The 15,980-nt window shown below is 33.3% G+C and overlaps 1 protein-coding gene across 1 annotated transcript in view; it reads left to right on the top strand.

Annotated features, from left to right (window-relative positions):
* Positions 1 to 15,980, top strand: part of Tbpl1 (TATA-box binding protein like 1) — a 32,363-nt gene that overhangs the window by 9,628 nt on the left and 6,755 nt on the right. Inside the window, exon 2 of the mRNA XM_005329776.4 lies at positions 15,469 to 15,646. Within this exon, the coding sequence (XP_005329833.1) occupies positions 15,512 to 15,646 (135 nt within the window). The 5' untranslated portion in view covers positions 15,469 to 15,511. The remainder of the gene's footprint in view (positions 1 to 15,468; positions 15,647 to 15,980) is intronic.

The raw sequence follows: 15,980 nt of genomic DNA, 5'->3' as shown, positions 1-15,980 counted from the left end.
AGAGTCTGTAAACAAGTCAGGATGGCGCCTGGCATTTTGCAACAAGCCATTCATTTTTACATACTGTGTAGAGGCAGAAGGAGATTGTTAGTTTCCAGTATAAATCAAGAGTTCAGGAAACAAGACCTAGTAAAGAGAGGGTGGAAATCTTGATGTTGTCTATAATATAATGTAAGAATATAGCCCCATTTTAAGGGACTTACTCTTGATATTAGTATATTAACTTTAATTTGCATTGTCCATGCAGTTTCTTAAAGCATAAGACACTTAGAATTGAGGAAATCACATATAGTAAGTTTATTTCATAAACTGATATAAGACCCAATGAAAGACTTCAGCATTATTAATGTACATTTTATCAAAATTCCATTAATTCACAATGGTACATACAGTATTAAAATTTTATATAGCTAAAGGTTTTTTAACAATGAATGATAGGCACCCTAAGCAGTTATGTAGTTCCAATTTTTCATTTACTGAGCTTCATTCATTCATAATATAATAGTTGACAGAAACCACACATCAGGGTGTCTGTTTTTGAAAAAAATTGGTGAATTACTAACAATGCAGAATGAAATTTTTATTTATTATTGGTTCATCAAACCCACATCTTACTCACATAGTAAGATTGTTATAATATTCAATAAATTGTAGCTAAAATCATGAAATACCACATACTATATTGTACAGATTATATAAATGCTCTTATTATTTCTTTTTCACAAATATTTATCAGGCACTTACTATATGCTAATATCAAGAGCTGAAGCACCACAGGAAAGATGAAAAGAAAGAATTGGGAGATTCCACCATTATAGATGTAATTTTCTCAACATCTTTTCAATGTACCTAACCCACTATTGATACCAAAATTAATGAGCAAACATTTTTTATGCTGAATGTGCATGATGCTATTATATAAAATGAAAACAAGCAAATGTGTCAGAGATGCATTTCACAACATTAGTTGAAAATACAATTGATTTGATCAGTAGCTCACTGTGTTCTACCCCAGCAAATACCTTCTCAGCGTGCAAGATAAATGGGTAAAAATTTTTAAAAATGAAGTAAAATTTATGTTAAAGAATAACAACTATTTTTTCATAAGAAAAATGTTAATGTCTTTTTGAAACAACATGTCAATAAGCTGTAACCTATCACATAAAGGAAAAAAAAATTAAGGGGCTTACTGAAAAGAAAATTCCATTATTTTGATTACCTTTTTTGAGAACCCAGTAGGTTCTCAACTAGCTCCCCTTTAGAAGCATCTTAAAATGGGTTTAAAAATTAGAGCCCTATCAAATTTAGTTAATTTCTTGGAGGTAGGGGAAGGAGAGCTTCTTCATAGTCTTTGTTTCTTTCTTTCTTTCTTTTCTTTTTTTCCCCCCTTACCCAGTGTTCCTGTTATGGTTTGAATATGGTCCCCATTCTTCACTCAATCAAGAGTGTTATCCAAAAGTTTTATGTTATTGATGGTTTGAGGGTGGAAAATTTCTTTTCTCTCTGTGTTATTTAGGGTGTGATACCTTTGGAAAGTGATTAGGTTTAGATAAGGTAGGATGGAGTCCCCATGACTGAATCCTGGTGTTCTTATAAGAAACAGAACAGAGACCAGACACACATAAATAGGTGTGCCCCCTGTCTCATGATGTGATGATTCTCTGATGCTTCCGCACTCTGCCAGTAAGTAAGTAAGCCTTCACCAGAACTGATTGTCAATACCATGCCATGCCCTTGAGCCTCTAAAAGTGTGGGCTAAGTAAACCTTTTCTTTATAAAGTTAGCATGCCATGGGTAATTTGTTTACAGTAAGGGCAATTTAGTTAATATAGCTCACACTGAAAAACTTCCTTATCACTCTTGCAGTTATCTTCTGTGTAAGAACTCTTCCTTTTGCTTGAATATTATCACCAAATTTCTTACCTTGAAGTTAATTTAAAGACTTTGTCCAGACTTTAAATTTTTAACAAATTGACTTTCTTCTGAACTCTAGCCACATTCTTTGTATTTGTCTTTTTTAAAGTAACTTTCAATTCTCAAACAAGAAATTCTTAATGGTGCTTACATGAGGAAAGAATATTCTGTAATCTGTTTGCTTTATGTATGTTTGTTTTTTTTTTTTTACTCTTTGCTCTTTTTAACAAGGAAGGTTTGATACTATAAAAGTTTTATACTATTTTTCCAATTAATTAATTTCATAATCCCTTTCTTAAATTAACATCCATGTATGAGACCTTGAAATGAGTTGTCTACACTAAAGCAAATTTTTATATAAAAGGTAACCCTATAAAAGCAGTTGAAAGAAAACTGTTCAAATAGGATATTTCATTTGTGTTTTTATCTTGCTGTGCTTTGTCTTAAATTCTTTTGTTTAAAGAGAGAGTGTGAGGAGAGAGAGAGAGAGAATTCTTTTTAAATATTTATTTTTTTTTTAGTTTTTGGCAGACACAACATCTTTCTTTGTATGTGGTGCTGAGGACCGAACCCGGGCCGCACGCATGCCAGGCGAGCACGCTACTGCTTGAGCCACATCTCCAGCCCCTCTCTTAAATTCTTGATGAGCTGTCAGTGGCTCAAGTTTGAACCTGCATTCAAACCCTTAATAAAAATCAGAGTACAGAGAAGTTTGATCTTAATGGACACCAGCCCTAACACTGACCAGAAGCTAGAAGAGTGTTTGTTCTGCTATTAGCTACCCAGTGAATTAACAATTATACTTGTAAATAAAAATAATTTTTAAAATTATATTAGTTTAATGACTAAATTAACCTCATAAATTGTAGTCTTCTATTATTAGTAACTTAGGACAAATATCAAACTTCTCTGTAAAGAAAGAAAATTTCCCAGTTTTTAAGTGGCCATCTATAATAAGTAAAACTAGGGACATGTGTGAAACTTACTTAAAAACTGATGCCTTGCAATTTAATTGAGGTGAACATCTTAAAATCTAATTTTCAAATTTAATACCCACATCTGTTGTAATTCTAATTTTCCTGCTTATGCAGGTACCTAAGTAAAATTTAGCAAAATATTCATAATGTATAGTTGGTCAGTCTTTCTTTTTCTATTTCCATCATCATCTTCCTCGTATATTGCCTCCCCAAAGAAAAACCTCACAATCAACTACTATTTGTTTTGATTTGGAATGGTTTTGTTATTGAATATTTTTAAATTCATGGTTAAATTTAGGCATTTTTTCAATACTAATTTCACTTACCAGATTCATCAAAATTGTATTCTTTTATCTTACCCATTGCTTTTAAATTTGAAGAAATGTGTTCCAAAACTTGAGAACTGCAATGAGTAACTAGAAATCGTTGCCATTTTTGAACATTTCTCTGTCCATGGAAAATGAAGAAAGGATAATAATAGGAACAGTGAGAATAGCTAAATTTAAATGCTTACCATGTGCAAGTTTTGTGCTGTGCACTTAATATGAAATTTTACTTAACTTTTTTTTTCTGTTTGCTATTCTTTTTTAAATTTTTAAATAATTTTTTATTTATATGAAACAGTGGAATGCATTACAATTCATATTACACATATAGAGCACAATTTTTCATATCTCTGGTTGTATACAAAGTGTATTCACACCAATTCGTGTCTTCATACATGTACTTTGGATAATGATGTCCATCACATTCCATCATCATTTCTAACCCCATGCCCCCTCCTTTTCCCTCCCACCCTCTGCCCTATCTAGAGTTTGTCTGTTCCTTCCATGTTCCCCCTCCCTACCTGACTATTAATCAGCCTCCTTATATCAGAGAAAACTTTCGGCATTTGATTTTTGGGGATTGGCTAACTTCACTTAGCATTATCTTCTCTAACTCCAGAGATATTGTGTATCTCTCCTTAGATGTCTCACTAGTTCCTTCAATTCAGAATACCCTCCTCCTTTCCCTGTCTTCCCTGCGGACATGCCCTCCTTTTAGTGTTTTCTGTCAATAAATAGTAGCTTAAACCATAAACCTGAAGTCATCCTCCCTCTCCCTTTTCCTCATCCCCACATCAAATGCAAAGCCCTGTTTATTCAGTTTCCTGAAAATACCTGTCTTTTTCTGTGTGTTTCTTCCCATCTTCAACCAGTACCACCACTCTCATTCATGTTACTGCTGTCATTTCTCTTCTGGACTGCTACACTATATCCTGAGTAGGTTTTCTTATCTGTTCTTATCTTCCAGTGCTATTCCAAAAGGGGTATTGCTATATTTTTTAAATGTGAATTCATGTGTCTTTTTTTTTTCTGCTTTTAGCTTATCATTGCTCTTCAGATAAATGAAAATCCTTAACATAGCACAAAACCCACAGGTAGGCCCCTCCTTCATCTCCAGCCTAATTTTATAGCATTTTCCCCTTTAATTCTCCCTACACTGGCTATACTGCCCCCCCCCAAGTACTGAACAGTTTATATTCTTAACTCCCCTCAGTGCTGAGAATACATGCTATTCCCTCAGGTCTTGTTCATTGCTGGATCCCTATATTGTAGCATGGGGCCTAATACTTTGATTTCTAGCCTATTGTTATAGAATTGATTCAATAAAGGTAATGCCTAACTATAGAACAAGTAGGAGTTAGCCACATGTGGAGGTATAGATAAATCATTTTTAACCAAAGGAAGAGATTATATTTTTTTACATATAAGTGCTTTTATAAATCAGAAATCTCAGAAGGAAAATGAACAGTGAATGTGACTACTTTGAAGTAGTTACCTTCAAAGAAATATAAGTGGTTGGTAATATTGGAGAAGTTCACCCTCATTAATATCCAGGGAAAATCAGCTAATTCAGTGTTGCTTGTTTTCATACCTCAAGTTATCAGTGATTTTTGTAAAAATCCTTTGGTGGATGAGCATATAAATATGGTCCTAGTTAATTTGCATAGATAAATACATTGATTTAATAATCTAATAACGTGTCTATATGATAATACTTAGCAGTAATTATCACTGTGGTATGATTCTGAGCAACTTTTTCTTATGTAATCAGAATGACATGCTGTCTTTTTGAAAGTCATACGGTAAGACAACTTATTTAGAAATATTAAGATATCTGTTCAAAATAAATGTTGCTTATACAAAATAAGGAATCAGTATACCAACTTTTTCACCTTTGAGTTTGTATTCCCAGTTCAAAGTTGTATTCTATAAAATACAGAAGGTTCCTGGCTTATCGTGGTTCAACTTGCACAAATACAAAAGTCATATTAATTCAGCAGAAACTGTACTTCAAATTCTGATCTTTTACCTGGCAAGCAGTATGTAATAGGATACTCTCTTGAGATTCTGGGCAACTCCCAGTCAGCCATCTATCTGATCAAGATGGTAAACCTCCAATGTCTGCTGTCGACTGTGTTGCTAAGATGCTCAGTAGATTCAGTATAGTAAATGCGTCTTCCATTTATGATATTTTCAATTAATGGTGGATTTTTTTAGGGGTGAACTCCATGGTAAGTTGAGGAACATCATACATTGTCTCCCTCCCCTGTGTTACCCATAGTATAACTAATGGTAGCATTGACTGATACGACATTATTTTAAATAGAGCATATTATAATTTGTGAGGTGCTCAGTAAAATGATGTTTGCGTTTTACAAGTGAGATTAGTAGCAGTTCAGAGCTAGTACATAGTTACATAGCTTCTGTTAGGATCATGTCTGTTGTCTTTACATCCAGGTTTTCTTTGTAGATAAATTTGTTTCTGTGTTGAAACAGTTTTATTCTTAAGTAGGCTGCTATTTAAACATTGTTAAGATAGGGATTAGTATTAAATTATGAATTCTTATATTTCATAATATTTCAGTTTTTTTCAACAAAACTGTTTCATGAGAACATAAGCCATTAATTGTATCTTTCCTTAATGACTGGTTCAGAAAATTAGCATTATTTAAATCTTCTCTCACCATCTTCTAGGCATCATTGCAATGTTTCATTGACTAAAACATAAAATATGCTCCTATTTAGTGTTTTGGTGTTTGGGTTTTGTTTTGTTTTTTTAATAGATTTTGTCAACCCTCAGAATTGTTGATTTCCATGAAAATAGCATCATGGCTCTCTAAATAGATATTGAGAAATCATAACAATTATTGTGATGCCAGTTATTCACATAATGGTAACTGCTTACCAATCTATAGACTTAATATCTAAATTGTCATAAATAGTAGATGGAGACATGTAGTGAAGATTAATTTTCTTTTAAACTTAGTGTATTGAGGATTTTGTACATCAAATACTTTTGCTTTTACTTAAGCATTTATTAGATATTTTGTATAATATGGGTGGTACACTGTGTAATTCTTTTGCTTAGTTTAGATAAATCATCATCCCAAAGCTGAACTTCCTACTTTTTCTTCACCTTGCATTCAGGTTCAGAGGGATGATAGAGGGATAAAGTTAGATGGACTAAGGAGCAATATCACAGCAAGATGAATAGAACTAAAAACCTTTAACTTGTCTTTTGTGTGTCTAGACATACTGTTTTTTCATGTAACTAGACTACCAAAATGCTAACCCTGAGGACTATCTTCTAAAGAATAAGCTCTTGGGCCTAGCACAGAAAAGTCCTCATAATATAATGTCACCCTGCCAGATTTCCCTCAGGTGTCTCTTATACTGGTTTATTCAATGACAGTCCTATCAAGGGTCATGTTATATACACATTTTGTTCATTTAATAAAAAAATGTGGACTTTACATTAATCAGTGCTAAATGTTATTTTTTGATAGTTCCTCATTGGGCTAGCTCAGTGACCAGCAAACTAGTTCTTTTTTTTTTCCATTTTTTTATTGGTGCATTATTTTTTTAAGTTGGTTTATATATTTATTCAATTAACTTCAACATGATTCACCATATCATTAAAAAAAACTGACGTGTATATTCTGATATATGAACCACAAAGGCTCCTCGGCCTTGCTTTTCAGGAACAACGAGAACTAAATCTTAAAACAATAGTTGTGGTAGGCAGCCTCCAAGATGATCCCCAATGATCCTCACCTTTTGGTATTCATATCGTTATATAATTCCCTTTCTTTGAGTATAGACTGGATTAAGGTTGATCAAATATGGTGAAGCCCGGTGCTGTGGTGCACACCTGTAATCCCAGTGGCTCGGGAGGCTGAGACAGGAGGATGGTGAGTTCAAAGCAAGCCTCAACAGCAAGGTGGTAAGCAACTCAGTGAGACCCTGTCTCTAAATAAAAATACAAAATAGGGCAGGGGATCTGGCTCAGTGGTTGAGTGCCTCTGAGTTCAATCCCTGGTACCAAAAGAAAAAGAAAACATAGTGGGGCTGGGGATGTGGCTCAAGCGGTAGCGCGCTCGTCTTGCATGCGTGCGGCCCAGGTTCGATCCTCAGCACCACATACCAACAAAGATATTGTGTCCGCCGAGAACTAAAAAAAAAAAATATTAAAAATTCTCTCTCTCTCTCTCTCTCTCTCTCTCTCTCCTCTCTCACTCTCTTAAAAAAAAAAAAGAAAAGAAAACATAGTGGTTTGCTCAAGACTTAGGAAATGGTGCATTATACTTTTAAATAATGGTGGGATTCATTGTTACATATTTCAGCTGCACACAGTGTAACAATATAATTTAGCCAGTATCATTCCCCAGTATTTTCCTTTTCTATCTCCTCCTTCCTTTTCCATGTTTCTTTCCTTTACTCTTTGATTTCCATGAAATTTCCCCTTTCTTTCTTTTTCTTTAGCTTTCACATATGAGAGAGAACACACAACCCTTGAATTTTTGAGTTTGGCTCATTTAGCTTAACATAATGTTCTCAAGTTCCATCCATTTCCTGCAAGATGACATAACTTCATTCTTTATGGCTGAATAAAACTTTATGGTGTGTATATATATATCACATTTTCTTTAGCCATTCATCCAATGACAGACACCTGAGCTGGTTCTATAGTTTAACTACTGAGAATTGTGTTGCTATAAACATGGGTGTGCATATATTACTATATTATGATGATTTTAATTCTATAGGATAAACACCAAGGAGTGGTATAATTAGGTCATATGGTGCTTTCATCCTGTCTTCGAGTTTCATACTGATTTCCATAGTGATTTACAGTCCAGCCAGCATTGTGAATTGTTGTTCTCCCCCTCTTCTTTAGCATTTATTATTGTTTGTAGTCTGGGTGGTTGTCATTCTAACTGAAGTGAAATGAAATCTCAAGTGTAGTTTTGGGTTGCATTTCCCTAAAGATGTTGAACTTTTTTTTTTTTTTTGTATACCTGTTTGTATTTCTTTTAAGAAGTGTCTGTTTAGTTCATTTGTCACTAAAGCTTTACAGTGTAATTTGAAATCAGATATTGTGATGTCTCCAGCTTTGCTTTTTTGACTTAGAATTGTTTTGACTATTTGGGTCTTTTATTCTTCCAAATGAATTTCAGCACTGCTTTTTCTAGTTCTGTGAAGAACGTCATTGGTATTTTGATGGGGATTGCATTAAATCTGGATATTGGCTTTGTTAATCCATGAACCTGGGAAGTCCTTCCATCTTCTTGTATCTTCTTCAGTTTCTTTCTTCACTGTTCTAAATTTTCATTGTAGAGGGCTTTTGCCTTGTTGGTTAGATTTATTTCTAGGGTTTGTTTTTGGTTTGGATTTGTTTTGAGACTATTTGAATAGAATTGTTTTCCTGATTTCTTTCTCAGCAGATTCATTATTGGTGTTTAGGAAAGCTATTGATTTTGTATGTTGGATTTGTAACCTGCTCCTTTATGAACTCTGGCAGTCTTCTGGTGGAGTCTTTTGGGTCTTCTAGATACAGAATCAGATCATCAGCAACAGAAATAATTTAGCTTTTTCTTTTCCTTTTTGTATCATTTTAATTTTCTTCTCTTACCTGATTGCTCTGGCTGTGGTTTCAAGAACTAGAAGTGGTAAGAGTGGATATCCTAGTCTTGTTCCAGATTTTAAAAGAAATGCTTTCAGTTTTTCCCCATTCACTATGATGTTGGCTCTGGGTTTTTCATGTAGAGGCTTTATGATATTGAGTTCCTCCTATTCTAGTTTCTTCAGTGTTTTTATCATGAATGTATGTTGGATTTTATCAAACATAAAATGCTTTCTCAGCATCTTTTGAAATAATTATGTGATTTTTATCCTATTGATGAGGTGGATTTTATTTATTGATTTGCATATCTTAAACCTTCTTGGCAACTCCGGGATAAAACCAAGTTAGTTATGATGTATAATCTTCTTAATATGTTGTTGAACATGATTTGCTAGTATTTTAGTAAGGATTTTTGCATCTACATTTATCAGGAATATTGGTCTGTAGCTTTCTTTCTTTGATGTGTCCTTATCTGGTTTTGGTGTGAGGGTGTTACTGGCTTCATATAATGAATTTGGAAGTGTTCCATCACTCTCTATTTCCTAGAACAATTTGAGGAGTGTTGGTATTAGTTGTTCTTTAAAGAGCTGGTAGAAGTCAGTTAAGAATCCTTCTGATGTAAGCTAGCAAACTGTCTTAAACAGCGACAGTAAATATGTTAGGCTTGTGGGTGATTTGATCTTTGTCAGAACCACTCAACTGTGCCACATAGTCTGTACAGAAACACATGAGCATGGCTGTGTTCCAATAAACTTTTACAAAACAGAGACGGGGCCATTGGCTGTAGTGTGCTGAACCCTGCCAAACCTTTTGTAATCTAGTTTGTTTTGTTTTGTTTCCCATCTGTTGCTTTGACAGTTCTCAAGTTTTTTATTAATTCATTAAACTGTTTAGTTAAAATACTCAACTATGGATCTACCAAGCAGTTAATAGCTACTGTTTAATACACACTTGGTGTTATGCTATGTACTTGACATGGATAACCACACTTAATTCATTAAAGCACCCTGGAGATGGAAATGCTTGTATCACCAATTTACAGAAGAGGGAATGAAGACTTAGAAGTTAAAGTAACTGATGATGTTATTGCACAGTTAAATGTTAACTCTAGGTAAGAGCCGTCTTTTGTAGGGTTCATACTGTACAGTCAGGCAGATGTGAAAGAACACTCTAAAAGACAAAATGCTATTTTTCATTACTTGACAGTCAAGGGAATGTCCATTTTCTGATGTGCTGTGCTATTTAGGGAAATTTATAAAGAATCTGAAGTTAGTTTGGATGGCATATCATACTTTTAGAATAGTGATCCTGTGTGTTCATGCTGTATTTGCCAATTGAGGTAGCCTTTGATGAAATTCATCTTAAGAGCCAGGAGATGGCAGTGTTTTCCAGGTGATAATTGGAGGTTGTATTTGTAGTAGTTGCTAGAGTAATGCTTTGTAATACCACTCAAAAGTCCTAAAATATAGGACCTAAAATACAGAAAATATATTGTTGTCCATAACACCCTTGAGCAAGGAATAAGCTGTTGCAGTTTCTGTAGTGCATTTTCATAGAAATCTCTTTCTATGAAATCTATTTCTATTTCCTATCTGGAGTTTTGAATTTGACTTTTTGTTAGGAGGTAACATTTAACAAATCCAACTCATACCAGGCATTTACTCAAGAAACAGGCAAAAACACTTGATCAAACCAAATCTTAGTATTAGACTATGGCCGTGAGCAAATTGTTGATGTTTATATATAAATGGAAGTAACTTTTATTTTTCTTTATAGTAAATGTAACATATTTGCTGTTTTTTTTTAAATCAAACTCTACTAAACAAAGTAGAAGAAAAATAATAAAGATACTGATGTGACAATTCTTTTTTTTTTTTTTTTTAAAGAGAGAGTGGGGAGAGAGAGAGAATTTTTAATATTTATTTTTTAGTTTTTTAGTTCTCGGCGGACACAACACCTTTGTTGGTATGTGGTGCTGGGGATCGAACCCGGGCCGCACGCATGCCAGGCGAGCGCGCTACCGCTTGAGCCACATCCCCAGCCCCCTGATGTGACAATTCTAATAGAACAATTGTTAACATTTTGGCAGATATAAGTATAGAAATGCATACCTACATAGATAAAAAAATGAACTATCATTAGACTTAGGTAATATTTTGTTACTCTAACAAGCATTATGGATCTGTCTGAGCCCTTGTAGTTTTATACTTTATAAAATACATTTATCAGTATATTATATGAGACTTGTACTTTATTTAAGCAGTTCCTTCTAGATGGACTTACAGATTGTCTATATTATTAGCAGAATTTCTGTGTATAGTCTTGTTTATAATTTGCTCAGTTCAGTTGTTTATCAAGATGCATGTTTATTACCAAGCTTGACTACAATTTCACATATGTATATTGACATTTGAAATTACTTGAATAATCATGAAGAATTTTTTTTTCCAAATTTAAGAGAATTTTTGGTTTACTCGCACCTTTGTCAGCACTACTTGGTGTTTACTAGTATGAATAAATGATATCTTCTTCTTAGCGTTTTCTCAGTTGCTCATAAGTTTAATATGTATATGCGTGAATGTATACAGAGAACTTATAAATACTAACTTAATCTAAGAAAAATAATCATAGAATTTAAATATTACCAAAAGTAAGGGATCAATGAAAACACTGTATATCCAACTTTAGTAATACTTAAAACACAGGGTTGCAGTAGCCTTGAGTATTCATGCAAGAAAAGAGGAAAAAATAAAATTACATAGTAAGCATTCACCTTATTTTCCAATATAAGAAGTTAGGCAGATAATTAAACAGAGAGGATCAAATGCTTATGGTTTTGTTCTTTGAAGAAAGTCGTAAAGCCTTTCAGCAAGATTGAGGGAAACAAAAAAGCACAAATAAAGGATACTAGAATTAAAAAGGATTTAACTGTACCAAAACAAATTTTTAAAGATTATTATGAAAACCATGAAGAATTACATGCCAAATTAAGTTAAAATACTTAACAATAGAAAATTTCCTAGGAATATTTAGTTTAGCAAAACTGATTAAAGAATTAGGACATCAATTGTATTAAAACTCTTTAAAAAACTGATTTAGTGTTCTAGAAATCTATCTAGCAAACAAGCAAGAAACAGGTCTACATAATTTTAAAATAAGGTCTTCTGAACTGTCTTCCAGAGAATTTAAGAATGAAAAGAAATTCCTGACTTGTCCAATGTGTCTAGCATAATCTCCACACCCAAACCAGATAGGACAGTATAAGAAAAGACTAGTATAGGCTAATTCTACTTCTGTATATAGGTGTAGCAGTCCTAAATGAAGTATTAGCAAATCAGATACATCAGTATATTTTTCAAAAATTATGACTTACTTCCTTTTGGGACATAATATGTATACATGTTAAAAAAAATTAAGAAAAATGTATAAGAATGATAAAAATTGATAGTAGAAGTTTACTGTGGAGGGGAGGAGGGATGAGAATGTGATAACAGGAGAAGTACCTTCAGGGAAACATAAATTGTGAGGTTTAATTTTGAAGGTGAATGGTGGGTACATAGATGTCCATTGTAATATTCTTTTTGCTCTTTCATATATATTAAATATTTCATGCAGTAATACTTCAGTTAGCAGGCTTGACAACTTGTGAGTTACTTTAAAATACCTGATGATCATTATTATCCAAAGAACATGTGTGAAGACATGAATTGGTGTGAATATACTATGTATACAACCAGAGATATGAAAAATTGTGCTCTATATATGTAATAAGAATTGTAATGCATTCTGCTGTCACATAAATAAAAAAAATACCTCATTTTCTGTAGAATGGCTTAAATATTCCTTTTGGAGCTGTACAAACTAGTAAAAAAATAAGTATAATAGCATACTTTTCATACACATTTTCATGGATATTGTGTTAAAGGGCTTGTTGGGAAGAAGAAGGTTCTTTTACATTCATATGAAAATAGGTGGCTTTGGTAATGTTTTCAGCCTTGCTAACAAGTTCTTTTTTTTTTTTTTCATTCCTAGAATAAAAAGAAATTGTTTAGATATAGATATGGGGTTGAAATGTTGGATTTTATACCATTCCTTTCCAAATAATAACTGAACATTTACTCTTTGCCAGATGCAGTGTTGAGCTGTGGACACTTACGGACACATACCATATGTAATATGTAATACCACATTTAAGATGTGGTATTTGACCTCACGAAGCTTAAAATTTGTGGGAAATAGATGATCTAGGTGCCAAATCATAGATAACATAATAGAGGCCATTTGGAATATTTCTTCCCAAGTAGGAATTAGTTTTTACCATTTTCTTATAACTATTTTGTTGTTTTAATTTAAACAAAGTTATATGTGTATATTTTCAGGAGTAACGTAAGCATTTTGAACTATTAATATTCATGTAGACATTTTTAAACCCCTGATGTATTATTTACACTTAAAACTGGAAGAGATAAAATAGGCCCCTAGATGCTTTGTAGAAATTGAAAATTGTCTGTTTCACTGGACTGCCTTTTTAGTTAACCTTTTTTAAAAGGGTATATGTTTAAAAGTGAATATTTGTTAAATGCCATCTCTTAAGATGGCAGACTTGTTTTTTAAGTACTGCTTTCCTATTGTATTTTTGATTATAGAAACTTCTTATTAAAGCCATAGTATTGTCTGAACCTGCATGCCAGTTTACTTGTCTAAACTATAACCACTTTATAATTTAGAATGAAATATTCCTATGACTTCATTTTTAGAATTTAAGTTGCTGGCATGTAAAAACCGTTGTCAATCTTGGATTAATTTCAAGGCTTCTTTGCATTCATAAAGATTTATTTTACCTCTTATTTCCTGTTTTTAATCCTACATATTGTCCTTGTATGGTTCCCCTCAGGCAATTTAGTAGCTTTAAAACTTCAAGTAGTAAACCTGAGTCAGTTTGTTTTAAGTATGTCATGAAACAGTAAACTTTATTTATTCTTCATTTAAAGTTTCTCCTTAAGTATTTGGTTTTTGTAGCCTCAGAGCTGTGTAGGAGGTTATATTGGGCCACATATAACAAAAACTCAAAATGAGGGGAATTGATTTTCTCTCACACATATGAGATCTAGAGTTAGGAAGTACAGAATTAATAAGAGCACAGCATCAGGACCAGGCTTCTTCTGTCTCATCTCATTGTTCCATGGTCCCAAATGGCTACTTCAGCTTTAGCGCTCATAACCAAATTCTAAGCAGCAAGAATGAAGGACAGAAAGGCAAAGGAATCCTTGGTGGCATAGCTTGTCATTCTAAGCAGACATCCCAGGAAACAGTAACCATTTTATTTGTGTATCATGAACCAGAACATAGTCTTGTGAGCACTTGACTGTGTCCGTTGCCAAGGAGCCTGAATTCTCTAGTATTTTATTTCTATTACAGTGTACCCAGCTAGACATCTGGATTCTGGTCCTTATAAAGGAAGAGTAAAATTGATGTTAGAATAAGCACCCTAGAGCCTCTGCCTCACAGTTATTTCACAGTTTTTGTAGGAAAAAGCTTGGTAGTGATCAGATGGCTTGATAAATTGGCTATAGTATAATATAATCATGGCAAGTAATATGAGGAAATCTCTGATCTGCCTGTTGATTTGTACTTTCATCAACAGCCACTATCATTTACTGTGTTGTTATTTTCCAAATATATGTGTTTCCTACTTTTCATACATTATTATCATTTTCAAAAATTTTTATTCTAATCTGGGGATTGAACCTAGGGCTTCATGGTTTTAAGCAGCATTCTACCACTGTGCGACACCCCCAGCTCTCTCATTCAGTTTTTATGCAATATTCACACCACTCTGGTAGGCACTATTTCATGTTACAAATGACAGCACTAAGGCACAGCAGTCTCCACTGCTACCCTTGCCCCACCTTGTGTACGTAGAAATGACTTGGGGTAGCTCAGACATACACAAGAAACAAAAACAAAATTATATGCACAGTAAAGGGAATATGGGAATATAAAAGCAAATCTAGTGAAGTGTGGGAACAATTGATAGAAAATTGAATGTGGTTTTATAGAGATGTAAGTAGACTTGTTCTGTCTTGTTTATCTGCTTTATTAGAAAATAAAAGGCAAAAAAAGAAGGAATTTTCTCTTTGATCTCTTGGCATGCTTATTGTTTTAGTCATATAATAATTCAAATCCTTGTATAGAATACTAGTTTTTCATATTTTGTCTTCAAAGAATCATAAAATAATCATAATATATTTGCTGATTTGTATGTATGGAAGGTGAGAGTTAGAAAAGGCAAATATCCATTGTTTATTTTTTAAAATGCTAAAACCCAAATAGCATTTTTTAGCTGGCTATAGATCATGTGCTTAGTAAAATGTAGGGCTTGCCTATTTATTTATATCAATGCTGTTATCATGAGAGTCTTATAAAATTAATACTGGTATTGAAAAACTATTTGTTAGAGCTTTGCTTATACACACAAGTATGTTAGCTCCTTGAGGACAACAGAGTTTGCCTTATTCATTTTTTTTTCCTTTAGTGTCCTTGGCATAACAGGAAGTATCAGTGAGTAAAGAATTAATGAATGTCTAGTAAAGGAGTTTAATGACTTTTATTTTGTTTTATTTCTCAGGATGTGATCTTCGTGGCCAGAAGCTAAGTTTTAAACTACCCCAATGGATGCAGACAGTGATGTTGCATTGGACATTCTAATTACAAATGTAGTCTGTGTTTTTAGAACAAGATGCCATTTGAACTTAAGAAAGATTGCTTTGGAGGGAGCAAATGTAATTTATAAGCGTGATGTTGGGGTAAGTATTTGAATTTTGTATGTGTACTATCATAACCTAATTTTATACTTCCATGAATGATACTACAGATAGTTTATGAATACCTTACTATGTGCTAGTTGTACTCCATAGGTTGTTGAGTCCTGAAGACAATGGCCCCTCCTCTCATGGAGGTAGCAAATTTTGGAAATAACCTATCTTTGAGTCTTAGCAAAGAATTCATTGGTTAGACATGTTATTCTGTCAGTTTTTTAAAAATAATTAGATATGTGTTTATTAGACTTTTATCTGGCTCTGCTGACATATGTTTCACTCAGAAAGATAGCATTCTTTAAGAAAGGATCATTAGAACTGC

Source organism: Ictidomys tridecemlineatus, chromosome 8, assembly GCF_052094955.1.
Source record: "Ictidomys tridecemlineatus isolate mIctTri1 chromosome 8, mIctTri1.hap1, whole genome shotgun sequence".
NCBI classification, from domain to species: domain Eukaryota; kingdom Metazoa; phylum Chordata; class Mammalia; order Rodentia; family Sciuridae; genus Ictidomys; species Ictidomys tridecemlineatus.
Note: the sequence above shows the minus strand (reverse complement) of the source record. Positions and strands in the feature narration are given on the sequence as shown.